The 15,322-nt window shown below is 35.9% G+C and overlaps 1 protein-coding gene across 5 annotated transcripts; it reads right to left on the bottom strand.

The window, feature by feature from the left end:
• Positions 1-289: 289 nt before the first annotated feature.
• LOC107007188 lies at positions 290-13,720 on the bottom strand. Of its 5 annotated transcripts, XM_027916534.1 has the most exons (10): positions 13,248-13,720; positions 12,691-13,153; positions 11,604-11,792; positions 8,654-8,773; positions 8,335-8,517; positions 8,146-8,248; positions 7,863-8,048; positions 2,776-5,219; positions 1,026-1,627; positions 290-833 (listed from the first exon to the last, which is right to left on the bottom strand). In XM_027916534.1, exons 2-10 carry the CDS (start codon positions 12,916-12,918, stop codon positions 824-826), a joined length of 4,065 nt encoding a protein of 1,354 aa, XP_027772335.1. In that variant the 5' UTR covers positions 12,919-13,153; positions 13,248-13,720; the 3' UTR covers positions 290-823. The 5 variants fall into 5 exon arrangements, with proteins under 5 accessions (XP_027772335.1, XP_027772339.1, XP_027772337.1 ...); XM_027916538.1 differs by having other exon boundaries at positions 1,016-1,627; positions 12,691-13,720; XM_027916536.1 differs by having other exon boundaries at positions 1,026-1,624; positions 12,691-13,720.
• Positions 13,721-15,322: the final 1,602 nt, after the last annotated feature.

Here is a 15,322-nt window from a genome sequence, read left to right as displayed (position 1 = left end):
AGAAGGCAATGATTTGTTCTTCTACAATTCTAATTAAAAGAAGTTAACTACTTAACTGCTACCTCAACCGACACAAGTACAATGTAACTCTCTCTATCCACAAAACTTGGACAGATTTCTGCCACTGCTGGAGTTGAAACCCAGGTATCTCATGCTCTATACCAGCTTTCATTGACACCACGGGCGTGCTTTTTAGAAGCAATAACATGAAATAAAAAAAAAAAAAAAAAAAGAACACCCTGATGCAGAATTGCCTTGAACAGTTAGTAGCACAGCAGATTAAAGATCATGTTTGAAAAGGACTCTAAATTCTGTGACCACCAAAATCACATCACTACACTCTAAAAATATCCCCCAGTGAGCTGAACTATTGAACTAGTACAAGTTCATTTTGCTGACAAAAGCTAATACAGTACATTCTATTTAAAATGGAACTCTTTTTTTTATGGTAAAACTACTATAACAAGTTTTACACTCTAAATTCTTGAAAAAGTTTCTACTTCAATGATCTACAAGAACAGAATAAAACCTATATCTCGTTGAAGAGGGTTGCTGCAGCTAAAAAAGGATTTCATAGCTAACATACAAAAATAAGAGCGGAAGGACCAGATGTGACCACTTTCTAGTAAAATCTGAAGAGTAACTTCTCATGGTCCAGATCTTCACTGAAAAAACTATGATTTGATGGTAGCAACACACCTGCCCCTCACCACTGTTTCTTCCATCACCAAATCATTGTCTTCTTTCCAGCTTAATATGAAAGGGATGTCGAATTTGTACCCTTTAATAATAATTCCTTCCAGCCACTGATCTTCCAAACTAACTAAATCCTCCTGTTAGTAATATGAATTGAAAAAGTCAAGAAAGTTTCATCACCAGAGAAGATAAGAAGACTAGACTGTCTGTTAACCTAAAGGCAAAACCAGCTCAGTTTCACAAATAAGATGCTGCAATTGGAACAAATGCCCTAGAGTCGTGATTTGAACAAAGCCCATGAGGAAACCATAAATATTACCTTCGTTTACCTTTGATGATGAGGTGAAGATGGCTGATCTGGAGAAGACCGTTGCCCAGAAACTGCACGAAATCGATGTTCCTCAAAGGCTCCCCGTTGTCGATTTCCCTCACCTGGCTGAGGTTGTTCATTTGCACCTGAGAAACCTGCTGAACTCAGAGACCCAAACTCAAGTTGTTCTCCTTGTGAACCTTGAGAACCATAACTAGCATTGTGGTCAAATGGATACAGCATCACAACAGGCGAACCACCAGGCCCATTTGAAGTCGGTCCACTTGGGTTCATTGCTGTTAATGGATACATGCCATATGCCACATTAGGAGGGCCACTATGGCTTGAATTTCCACGCAATTGGCCATTTTGGGACAGATAAGGAACAGAATCATGTTTATGTGAGCTCCATGATCTGTCTGCCCGGCTGTCACTGGATGCCAACCGATCCACTCTTGAGTTTGATTTCTCAGATTGGCTGCGGTTATAATTGCGCCCACCAGCACGAGATTTTGGATTCATATTCCAATTCCCCTCTCTGTCAACATGGTTATCGTTTCTCTCATAGTTGTAATTTCCCCTTCTTGTATTAGATGAGTGTCGATCCCTAACTGAAACCTTCTGACGCAACACCAAATTGCAAAGGTAAAATATCAACTTGAAATGTAGTAAGCACGTATCAATCTAAAAAGATCTTGCGTACAGAGAATAAAAGAATAAATACTAAAATACATAAAATCAAGCTTCCCCCAAATGGAAAGAAAGGCAATCTGCATGTAAGATTCATGGACATAATATAGGCAAAATGTTGTTGTAACTAGAGGCGAATTTATGATTTTTAGAACATGGATGTCACCCCCCAAAAAAAAGGAAAAATGTAAGAAGTGGGATTTGATCCCTAGTCTTCAAGGTAAATAACTCAACATTCAACCAACTGTTCCATTTAATCTTTTGTAGTATGGATGCAAGCAAATAATATTGTACCAACTTAAGAAAATGTATACATAAAATCTAGTTTTACGGAAAGACCACGGATTCATTTGTCCCATATTTAGCACATAAATCCATCTATGACTGTTACCATCCTCAAACATCAACTCAAAAGCATTGAAAAGTAAAGCAGCATTGAGATTCACTTTTCAAGAACATCTCTCGTGGAATAAGTTACAAGGATAATGCTGTCTCCCCCTAATGACTAATAAAAGAGGCACTGAGCCTTATTCTTTATACTAATGCTTGAACATTATGTGAAACGAACAGAATGAAAACATTGAATTGCTTAATAAATCCATAGATTACATACAACAGGATGAGCACAAATAAGAGGTTCAGAAACGAGAGAGTTGCATATTTTTTTTCAAACAAAAGATATACATAGTGAAGACTGAACTTTGGGCCTAACTCAACCCAAGAAGCTAGCTGATTAGGTGAAGATTTTCCAAGACCCCTCTCCCTCACAGAAACATGCTCAAGACTGGACATCTGGAAGATTGTACAATATAACATGGGACCCTACATCGGGTAAATCAAGAATTGGGATAGATCTGGCACTAACATCAGATGAAGAAATGGACCTTGGAACTAATTCAACTCCAAAAACTAGGTCATGAGGTGAGGATTGCCCAAGAATATATAAAGAAACCAAGTACCCATTCACAACTGATGAGCCACTCTAACATCCACCTAATAACTATCAGTTAAAGCGACATAATAGAGAGAGAGAGAAATAAAATTTAATAATGTAAAAGTTTGATGAGTCAACTACTTACAGGATTTGGCAGGTATGTCCCTGTCCCGCTACGGAATCTTGGTATCTCATCAACATACCGCGGAAACACATTAGGAGGTCTATTAGAAGCAGACTGTACGGGTGAAATGGGCAATACACGAGGACCACAGCTCATCAGCTGAGTAAAGACGTTCATGTTGGCTGAATGAGGTCTTCCAGGACCATCCCACGGGAAACGACCCTGTAAATATCCAGGTGGTACCATTACTGGAGAATGATAAACTAGTGGTCCAGTATGTCTAGGGTTTTGGCAAAACCTTCCATATTGCAAGTTTTGCCAATGACTAGCAAAGTCACTGTTAAGTATATCAGGCTTCCGTTCACCAGGTGGCTCCAAAGAAGTAGCCCCTCTGAAAGAACTGGATGGAGTTAAATCTTCAGAGTGATCAAGTCCCTCAGATAACTCAAAGTTATGGGCTGAATCACTATGATCTAGGCATTCTTCTCCTCCTAAATGACTTGTTGAAGAATCAGGAGTTCCTGCCTCAGGTGAAATATTATATATTGGAAGCATAGTTAGAAATGGAACTGGTGGTCCAGTGGGGTAAAATGCAATAACCCCAGAATTATCAGTCGTTCTTTGCCGAGAACCAGGCCCAATAAGCATTGGTGTAATGGGTATCATTGTGTCCGAGTCACTAGTCTGAGCAATTTCATGTTCAGGCACATGCCTTGCAAGGTGCATGGAAATAACAGAGTGAGGTCCTTGGTTTCTCTCAGCCATTTCAGTACCCGCATTTGAAACAGAATTCCAATCCTGATCCTCCTCCTCAGCTTGATCTGAAACATGGTCAGACATCATTTTACCTTTTCCATAACCAGTAGTTGGCTCTGAAGCACCTGTTTTCTTTCCCCGCCTTTCCCTTGTTGACTTTGAGCTTTTAGCGGAAGACCCATCCCAAGAACTCTCAGAGGAGGTTTTACTTCTCATAGAACTACTATGAGCACTGGATGAGAACCTGGAACTTGCCATCCTTTCTTCAGCATAAATGTCATTCAACCGGCTATCCTGAAACTGAATTTTATCAGAATGCTCTTCCCTAATTGGCCCATGTTTTTCCTTCATATACTTCTGCTGAGCTCCCAGAGGGTTGCCAGAGCCACTAACCCAAGTTGAAGGAACAAAGTTAAAACCTGAATGTACAGACTGTTGCTTAAATTCAGATTGAAGTGTTTCATAATTTCCATTTTCTGGGTCAAATCCAACACTGGAGCCACCATCTTGATCTTGCCAGAAATCATTTTCTGCCTCGCCTGAGTTCATCTCCATAGAGCTAAAATTTTCAATATTGCGGTCAACTGGATCTTCAGAAGTTGGATTGAACCCGAGGCCTGGGAAGTACTGGTTGAGATGGGGTGAAATCAAACTATGCGGATATGGCATGTTCGAAAATGCAGGATTCGTAAATGGAATATTTGTGGGAACTCCTGGCATATTTCGTTGATTATAACCCATAGAAGTCAGAAATGAAGGAGAGATAGGAAACGGTAATTGAGCTGAAGCCCAGTTAAAAGGAAAATGAATTTGCCCATTAAGTCCATGAATTGAAGTAGATGCCATCATGTTCACAAGATCTTGCTCTTCCTGATGCATCCCATGTGTCCCACCAGCGGATGATAGCTCTTCATTCAGAACATCGATGCCTGATTCTTGATGAAAGCTATTTGATACGCAGTTAGATTCGGTGATAGGATCATGACTCTGATGGGATGGAACGTGTCTTGGCATGCTATCATTTAAAGATCGACCACTCTGACCTGCTACATTTTCAGATCCTTGGTTCCTCCTCTTATAACTGCTGTCCTGCCTCGACAGAGTGGGTTGTGTTTTTGCAGTCTCTAGAGCTCTTCCGCGTCTTCCTTGATTGTTACCGTCACCATAGGTTTCTGTAAGCTCGGGACTAGACCTTGTTCTGGCAAAAACGAACCTACCCTGGATATCATTCGCTATTTGATCAGATTTAGATTCTCTCTGAATTTTGTCTGAATGTAAAACCTGAGAGGAAGTGGTTTCCTTCTGCACTTGATCAGAAACCCTTGAGCTTCTCAAATTACCATGGTTCTTTTGGTTTTCAGAATAAGAGGAAACAGAAAAATCACTCATTCTAGAAAAGGTTCCAGAAGAATGATTACCATGTTGAGAAGAAACATTCGGTGGATTGGCTCCCTCCACCTTCTTCACTTTTTTTCCACTGGAGGTTACACTGAAATTCTGAGAGTCTGGTATGTCATCTGGCGTTGACAATCTTAGGCGTGACAATTCGGCCTCTGGGGCATCAGGCCTTTGGCCACTGCCATGCCTGTCCCATGTATTCATAAAAAACTGATTTACTTCATAAATTATATTTTCTCTGGGGCAGTCCAGTAATCTTGCCAGCCTTTTGGCACCAAATCCAAACGCACTCCGTATCCTATAAAAGTTACCTGCCAGAATAATAATCAGACCAATATGAAGTATCAGAAAGCAATTATGTTAAGAGCATGTCAAAACCAGATCTTTTGAAACCATGCAGTTACTTGCTATTAAGCAGTATCCATACAAGGCTATGCCTCAAGAATTTCCCTCACTCAATTTTTTTACCAGTCGAAGAAAGTTTAGCTACGACAGTAAGCAATCGAATTGTAACTTTCTGTTCTTCTAGTGCACTAACATGCATCATGCAAAAAACAGTAGTGCGGACCCCCTTTTTTCCTGATATGGTCAAACTGACATGCTGCCAAGGAGTCCCCAGACCTTCCCTTTTGCAATTTACTCAAACCCCCAACCTCAAGATAATTAGGTGGAGGGTGTTCTCCTCTAGGTTTATCCCTCACTTGTCAGTGGTGGCAAAAATTAAACGTCAGAACTTTTAACATATATAATTAAATCTAGCATCAAATTAGTAAAGAAAACTCATGGAAAAATAATGAGATCTAAAGCCAAATATAAGTAAATGCTCATGATCAAAGACCTCCGCAAGTATGGCCAGGGATGAATGGAAGTTGATGAAATCTAAGTTGCACAGACTCGAGTGTGGGTGTCAGGTGCGGGTGTGGATCCTTCATGATCTAAATATAAGATTTGGGGTACGGATGGAGATTTCTATACAAGGTACTCCATTTTCTTCAATTTCATCTTTAACTTTTATTTCCATTACAGAAATTGTTATATCATTCTCGGATTTCTCTGTTGATTTTGGTCAAAGTACCCAAAATCAGTTGAGCAAATCAAGTATGGATCCCACACCCCATGTCACGTCAACAGGGATGCGGCACCAAAAGTGAAGAGTCCGAGCAACTTAGAATGAAAAAGATGACATCAACAGTCATATTGACATTACTAGTTCTAGAGTAAGCACCACATGAGTTCCCTTGTATTAAATAAGAATAAACTCTAAAAATAACATAAATACTATTTTATTTTATTTTTTGACAAGGGAAACCAGCAGTCGCTAACCAAAGGGCGCGCAGCGGGTAAAACCTCGGCTCCTATGCAATAACTCGCAAACCACACAGGAAAGGTAACCACACTAGGCAAGCCCAATGCGATGAGCTTGATCCAGAAGGCAAACCCATTTGCTTGCTTTACAAGGGGTTTCGAAATTGAGACCTTTAACATGTAAGTCCTAAGCCCAAACCTTTAGGTCACCCCTAAGGGTAAAAATAACATGAATAATAATTAAAAGATTTATTTGAATAATAACATGAAAATTAACAAATTTCAAATGATAAGTGTTAATTATGTTTAAGGGTTTGACTCACTTAAGTGATTCTTCCTTCATTGTGTTCTACTTGCTTCATTGCACAAAAGTGTCATAGAAGTAGCATTTGATCGAAAGGTAAACAAACTCATCCTTTTTTACATGACCACTTGACTATATGCGCATTGCATGTAGGTTTTGTTTTCTTGATAGTTTACCACATTTTACTCATTTTACGAGTGCTAAAACTTATATCACATAGGCATCTGAAGTTGACAATTATTAACCGTCCTTATGACATTTTAGTGTGCTTGTTATCTTATTCTACCTAAGATTTCTTTCTAAATTACTTTTTTTTTAAAGAATGGTAACTTGTATTATATACAAAAGAAGACACAAGGAGTATTCTAGTACTACTTACATCCAAAAGTTGCAAAAGAAAATAACTCCTATGGGGATCATAAGAACGCTGAAATACTAGCAATATCCTCTGCATCTTGAGGATATTCATGTTTACACCCAAAAAACAAAAAAAACAGTTCCACTTCGAATTCTGCATAGAGCAACTCTTGTTTTTAAAACATCTATGGTTCCTCTCCATCCATATAGACCACCAAATGCAGGCAGCGACAAACAATCAAATACATAATTTGAGGTAGAAAGAATGCAATGACATTATTTATTTATTTTGAGAAAGAATGCAATGACATTGTTAAAAGGTGTATGTCATTACATTTGAAGAAAAAGTACTTTTATTTAGTATGTTATTTTTGTTTCTTTTTAAATCTTCTACAAAACAATCAACTAATTCTAATAAATAAAAGTTCTCAGTTCAATAAAAATATAGAAAACTTAACATGTTATCAAACTTAGAATTCTGAAGCTAACCCAAGCCTAAACCTTAAACACCAAAACGGCAAACGGGTAGGAATATATAAGCTCATTTCACTAAAATTTAAATTCTTTGACAGATAATAAACACATTGTCAGTACATATTTGAAGTCAGTATTTACTGTATATTACTACACAATCTTTTCGTTAGCTTAAGAAGGAAAGAGAGTACATTACCGATGTGTGTAGATGCAAAAGTAAAGAAATTATTTGTTATTCTTTTCTAGTAAATAAATTTATTATGAACTTATCCAATCACACAAGGAAGGGAATACTGTTTTATTTTCATTTAGGACTTCCTAAATTTTCCAAATAAGGATTCAATACCTAAAATTCAGATAAATTTTTTTCCTACATATTAGGAAGATAACATAAACTACTATTTCGTCCAATGTATATTATGTTTTTTAAGGATAAAAACATGAACGACATTTCACTAAGGGCAAGTGTAATATAGTACAGATTAGTAAACAGGAATATTCAAATTTCAAGTACCTTTACTCACACTACGGCCAAGGTTGTTGTTTACTCGTAAAGGATCTATCACATTAAAATGTTTAGAGACGAAAGGTTGCCCTTGGTTTTCCTGCCCGCCGGGAAAAACAGCATAGACGGAGCTACAGGAATCAAGAAATGTTTTACTGAGAAGCAATTCCCCACCATCTTTGCGAGGAGGTTCCGCTGTAACACGAACAACAAATTAAGCCATTAAACAAACTTAATCCAAACTACAGGAAATTTTTTTTTTTAAAAAAAAGACTCTACATATGGTCATTACCAGTGACATCAGGAAGTGAATTAATTGGCACAGGACCCCATAAACTAACACAAAAGTTGTCCCAGTCGAAGTTGCTGAAGAACTCCAAGAAGCGGTAAAGGACCTATACATGAAATGAAAACATCAAAAAATAAAAAACAAAACCAGTAAAACAAAAGGAAAAAACACAGAAGTAAAAGTAGCATGCACCTCAAGTGGCCCAGCAAAGTTATTGTTGAACACATGAAATATATAAAGAACTAAGGTTTCCAGGGCATAAGTTGAAATGAGACCATGATGAGCACCCAGTAGACGGCTCTCATAATAACACCATGCCTTAATCAAGATAATACTGCGCTTGAATAGATGATTCTGGTTTATTAGGTGATCAACCTACAAAAGACAAACAGAGTAAAGAGTTCATTGTCCTTTTAATAAGAATTTGTTAATTTCTAAACTAGTTCTATTTAGAAAAGTAATAACTTAGCACAGCATGTTAACCCTACGGCTGTATCATCAAACAGCAGACCTTGTTATAGCATAAGAAACTACACACCTCCTCCAGGAAACAAAGGGTACATAGACCCCCTAGCTGATTGAAAGATATGTCAACCACGATATTTTCAACTAAACATTTTATTAACTTCACCTGCAGCAGAAAAAGAAAGAGAACAGTGAGAGGGATTCAGGAATAATATAATCAACAAGACGATGGTGCATATGAAGAGAACAACAGAACATTCAACTATATAACCAACATTTGCAACTACAACCCTTATTAAGCTACCCAAATAGTCAAAGATGATTCATTATTCAAATTGAAGTATTAGCTTGCTGGCTTTCTTTCTTTCTTTCTTTTTTATTTTTTTAAATAAAAGTATTAGCTACAAACTCAAATAGCATATCCTTCCTCACACAACTCCACTCGACACTATAATCTCCTAGTGCGCCATGCTTGGTCCAAAATACTAGTGGAAGTGGAGGATATTCCTCGCAACTTACGAAAAGCAACTGCGAAGTACATAATCCAACCAGAAAAGTCTCAAAAAATTCTATACATAGCCTCAGGAGCTCCAAAAATGACGTAGCTAATCATCACTACATCTGATTGATAAGAGCCAAACCCCACCAACGAAGTTTTCTATGGAGAATTAATAGATCCATTTATACGTTCCTGGCAGATACTCGGACAAAACAAGACAAGAGAAAAATGTCTCTGTCTAAGAGTTATAATAAAATAACACTGTAGTGAATGTCAACTGTAATCATTCCTAAAAGCAACGAAAATAGAATTAAGAAAACATAAAAAGTACTCTTTACATTTCAGTTTTGTTTGTCATACTTTCCTTTTAAGTCTATTTTTAAAAAAAAAATATATCACTTTTTCTATTTAATAACGGTTTATACTCAACATGCTACCTAGCATATTTAAGACCACAATATTCAAAGGGCATTTGGTACATAAACAACTCTAATTTTTTTTTATGACAAGGAATCAGGCTGCCGCTATCCTTTGGGTGCGCACAGGGTAAAAACCCCCGCTCCTATGCAATAACAGCAACCCACATGATAGAAGAGGTAACCCGCACTAAGAAACAAATAGAAACGGAGGGAGTATTACATTTATTGGCCTTGGGAACAACCATCACAACAAATCAAACTATAGATATAGAACTAATTACATGATAAATTCCCCAAATTCTCGAAATAGGCTCTCGATATATTTTTCTTCTGACAGAATATACTATATAAACAGAATATATGATTGATACCATTACAACTTCATTAAATATAGGGAAAAGGTAGAATAAATTCAATGTATGTATGTTAAATTCCAGATGCAATATTCAATATATAGAAGCATTCACATGAACACTCGTTTGTAACCATGGTGTTCGGATCAACTTGCTTGCACCTCGACTAGTTCCACAGGTTGTCTATCACCTCCCACTAGCAATAGGTGCCAGGTTATCATGTCCACCAAGGCTAGGATAATGGGAAGAGACCATCTAGTGTTTTTATCTCTGTTGAAATTTGAACCACCACTGGGTGCTTCACAAGAACACTTTTAAACTAAGATGATATTGCAGAACCTCAAAGTGGTGTGTAACAAACATGAAATATTAGACACAAAAATGGGGTTTATTTTACTGGCAAGGAATCCCATAAATAGATTACTCTTGAAAGTTGGAACATATAATCCCTCGAAGTCTCAAAATATCTCAATGTACGATATCAAATGTTAACACCATCAGATTCTATAATATTTTTGTTTCACATTGAAAAGAAACTTAATATAGCATTGCCACAGTTTCGGGAATATGACTCTGCTCTGATAACTACAGTCAAATACAACCAGACATTTAATGTTCACAAGATCTCCCTTTAATGTTAATTAAGATCTCGTCTCAATTAAAATGAGAACAATGTTTCACTGCTTTTGCAACTCCAGAAAAAAAAGGTTTAAATGAGTGTCACCTATTTTCAAAGGAATAATTCCTTTTTTTTTAATAAGATAGGAATAGTTCAGTCTATGCTGATCAAAAATCAATACAACAGATGGTAAGTACTCCCTCCGTTTCAAAAAGAATGTCCCTATTTCTTTTTTAGTCTGCTTCAAAAAGAATGACCCTTTTATTTTTTGTGGCAATACTTTAACTTTAACTTTTTACGTGGCATGTTTAAAACCACAAGATTAAAGGACATTTTGGTACATTTGACATAACTTTAATTTAGAACCACAAGATTAAAAAGTCTTCTTTCTTTTCTTAAACTCCGTTTCAAGTCAAACTAGGTCATCCTTTTTGAAACGGAGGAGTACTAGATATGGTAACTTCTTCGCCTTAAAAAAGATTATCAAAGAAGAATCACAAATCTTAGTTAACATGAGAATCTGCGCTACTAAACTGACCAAAACCACAAGATAAAACAATTGCATAAACCACAGAAATAAACTAGATAATGCATGCTTTCTTGCATCAAAATAAAAGGGGAAAAAAATCTCAGAAAAGCCAAATAGCAAAAAAGTTTCAAAAGATTGACCCAAAAAATAGTAACAAAGCAAATTTTTGAATGTTCTTTCGAAAGTTCAAAACAAATATCAAAGTATAGTAGCATGGACGCCGATATCTTTACAGATCCAGAGATAGAATCCCACAAAAGGGACAAGTGAAATTCAAGCCCCAAATAAAACCAACAAAGATGATCATGGTACAATCTTGTTTTCGAAATTTAAAAATGCCTGATGAGAACTCCCTATAATAGAAAAAAAAATTACTCCAAAAACATTCTCCATCCTATCTTTTCTTTTTACACAAGGAACATTCTCCATCCTATCAAAAGTCACAAATTGCCAAACACCATTTACTACTAAAGAAAGCCAGTCACGACTACCTACTCACTCTAATAGGCACCAATGGAGAAGATTAAGAATATGCATGCAAACCTTAAGGAAAAGGGAGTCTATAAAAAGGACTTACTTCTGCCTGAATGTACTGAACCTCCTTGACATGAAATTCAGCATTTTCATTTTTCTCCTCCTTCTCTAGCATATCACGAACCTGATGAGCCCATGTATCTTTTAAACTTTGGTTATTACTGAAGGTAGTTAAATCAATATCCCCGTCGGGAAGATAAGTCTTCAGGGGCACTGAACCAAATGTAAAAACCTGGGAAATGTGAAGACATTAAAGGAATAACAAGCAAAATCCCAAAAGATGTGACAACACATAAACAAGGTTGAAACATTTGCTCCTTTTGTTCTCTTTTTTGTGTTTAGATGAGCAAGGAGAACAAAGTCCCATATGGAAAATCCAAGTATTCACTTCCTTCGTGAAGAAAGACTTGAAACAAACAAAAAATTAGCACAGTCAAATGTACAACTCATGCACAGTTATACCCCAGATTCATTTCACCCCAAAAAAGTCAATACTTCTACACATATCTGACATAGAACAACGTTTTTTGACATATTAAAACTGTGACTATGAGAGCAATGACTCCACACTTTTAGGGGTAAAAATGACTACAAGACCATAGTTTGAACCACCAAAAGATATCACCAGCTCACATTGTACTCTCTTCACCCATCTCCACCACATACCCACACTCTAACTTCTCTTCCATTTTCACACCTCATAACTCATTGGCCTTCATAATATCCCCAACTATTTCTATCCAACTTTTGTATCTAATCCGATCCCTTTAATTCTGGAAAATAAAAGAAAAATAGGAATCTCCTCTTCATAGTAATATTACCTAGGTAAGCAAATCCAACATTTAACCAAATGTTTTTAGTTACCCACCTGACATATATTCAATAAAGAGCTCCAGAATACAAATTAAAGATCACTGTTTCAACAAGATATACATCATTCCAGAAGTTTACAATGCACACTAGAGTTCCTAATGCATTGAGAACAAGTGAAATTTGTTGGTCCTTTTCGCAAAGAAGTAGCAAAATATAACCACAAGTACACACGTACCACAGAGAAGTAGCAAACTATTACACAGCATAACAACAGAAAATTCCAACAATATTGAATGTAACCAGAACATCAAGACAACCTGACATGGGAAGCACTTCATGATGAGCCGCTGGACGTAATCAGCAACAGCATTTCTGCGCTCCTCAGATGGTTGGTCAGGCTTAATGCAGGCAATGAGCTCTGCAGTCCTTTCCTCAGCCTTTGACCATCTCTCAGAGTCGAGGACTCTGATGACAGGTCCTGCATCTGGCACTAACCCATTCGGTAATAGCCCACTTGGCTCTGCCCATTCCTCATGTTCTCCCATACAACACTACTTGTATAACCCAACTACAAAAGTTCCTCTCTTGTTTCAAGAACTTTAACAATAAAAATCCAACCTTTTTCGCCAGCTACCCTCTAAATGCTGCTAAAAAGTTTTCAAACTAGTCTTTATCCTCACAAAACTAAACGCAACCCCTTTATCATGTATCTCATACAAAAGCTAAATCTGATTACAAACAGAACCCCAACAAAGCAGTTCAATAAAGCAACGCTAATTCCTGAATTGCAAACCAAAAAGGGTGTCAATAGCAGTTTTTGTTTCCTCCTATATATCAACCAAAAAGGAAGAAAATGATGAATTAAAAAACCCACCTTTCCCTAAAAATAAAAAATAAAAACAAGAGGAACCCTAGAGAGGTCTGATAGAAATAGTTGATCAATGGATTAAAACAGCAACCGATACCCCTAAAACAGAACTTCCAAGAAATCAAGAAAGCCCTGAAATACAACAGAATGACGAATCCACAACTTTTTTCTTGATTTTCTATCTAATAAAGATGGAATTTTTCATTCCCAATAAGCGTACATAAGGGGAGTTCTTGAAATCCAAAGGAAAACAGAGAAGGGAAAGATATATAAATTGGGGAAAAAGGCAAATGTGTTTCAAGGGAAGCGTTAGAGAGAGGGTGTGTGCGAATGGGAAGCACAGATTGAACTGTGTGTCTGTGTGAGAGAGAAAAATGGAATTCAAGAAAGAGGGAGGAATTGGTTTTGACGATGTAGAAAAAAAAAAAAAACACTCCAATTGGGCAAAAGGAGAAGAGAGATTTGTTTTTTTTTCTTTTTTTTTTTTGTTGATCTCTTTTGGCCCCTTTTATCCTCCTTTTCTCTATTCAAAGAAAATCAAAAGGGGTGGGTAGGTAAATTTTGTAGCAAATGATAGCTTTTTGATTACTATAAAATCACAAAAAAATAGAATTATTGGTATAATTAATGACCACTTACGGTATAAAATCTAATTTTTTATTTTATGTGGGATTTATTTGAATTATTTTTGTTGTGTTTCGCGATATTTTTTTAGTCTTTTTAACTGATTTAACTGCAACAGTTATCTAAAGACACTATAAGTTAAAAGAGCTTTAACAGAAAAATCTCAAGTAATTTTGTTACTCACAAATTATTCGATAACTCCAAAACATGATTTATAATAAATTAATCCACGCCGAAAAGAAAAAATAAGGACAAAAATGTTTCTTCACAAAACTTTGGTTATTAGGTTAGCCTTACACTCCACGTATTTTTGGTGATTCACGTGGCATCATTAAATTGTGCAAGTCTTGAATAAAATTCTACAATGCAATAAAATGTTCTTGTTAATGATCACTTACTCTGACCTAGGATTCCTCGAACAATATGTATTTCATCCGGATAAATCTACCAAGGATGCAAATTGATCATGTAAGACGTACATATGACACATATGTCTACTTAATCTACTCTCTATAAGTTTAAGTGTTACCAGCGCACATCCAAAGTTAGAAGAGACAAGTTAAATCACACATTTATCTACTATACCTTTCTTTAACTTTTGAAAACAACTAATGCTACTTATCAATTTTATTGTCTTTTTAAAGAAAAAAACACCTTTAATCAACTATAAAATTATAAAATTAATTAACAAACTATGTGAATTTAATTAATCAAATAATAGTATTTCTATATTGTACATGGAATTATTCAGGGTCATTAATATGTCTAATTAATCTGCCTTACAATGATCAATAAATTCATTTTGAATTATATATCAAAAATCTATTGATCTTTTCTTTTTTTGGAGTAAAGTAATATACAATTTACATACTTGCTTATTTGGGAAAGCAAATATAGATGCGCATCTACACGTAATCCATTTTGGGCCAACAATCTCATCTGAGACACGGTCCCCTATAGTGTGGGCCTTGGCGATGATGGGCCTTAGGCCTAACCCTCTAACCAAACCATGTTCAATTTCTGTTTTCTTGTTTTTTTTTTCGTGTAAATTATATAAATCTCACAGTTTTAATATGAAACTATAATTTATTCTTAATAAGTTTCTAATTATATTGATACTTTAAAAATTAAAAAGATATGATACAATAATTGAAGCTCGGATACATTAAATATTGTCTCAGATACATTAAAAACTAAATCGGATACGTAATATGTAGCTCAAATACATTAAATACCAGCTCAGATATATTAAATATTGGCTCATATACGTTAATATGCAACTCAGATACATTATAAATTTTTTAAAATAATAGGGGATAATGAAAGAGATTTCTATATATTTTTTTAATTTTGAATTTAATTCTTTTTTTAATAATAATAATAATTATTATTATTATTATGAACAGTTTAGTTATGAAAAAAGTGCATTATTATATTTTCTTTCTCTAGTTTTTCAC

The sequence above is a fragment of the Solanum pennellii genome, chromosome 1 (genome assembly GCF_001406875.1).
Source record: "Solanum pennellii chromosome 1, SPENNV200".
In the NCBI taxonomy this organism is placed as follows: domain Eukaryota; kingdom Viridiplantae; phylum Streptophyta; class Magnoliopsida; order Solanales; family Solanaceae; genus Solanum; species Solanum pennellii.
Note: the sequence above shows the minus strand (reverse complement) of the source record. Positions and strands in the feature narration are given on the sequence as shown.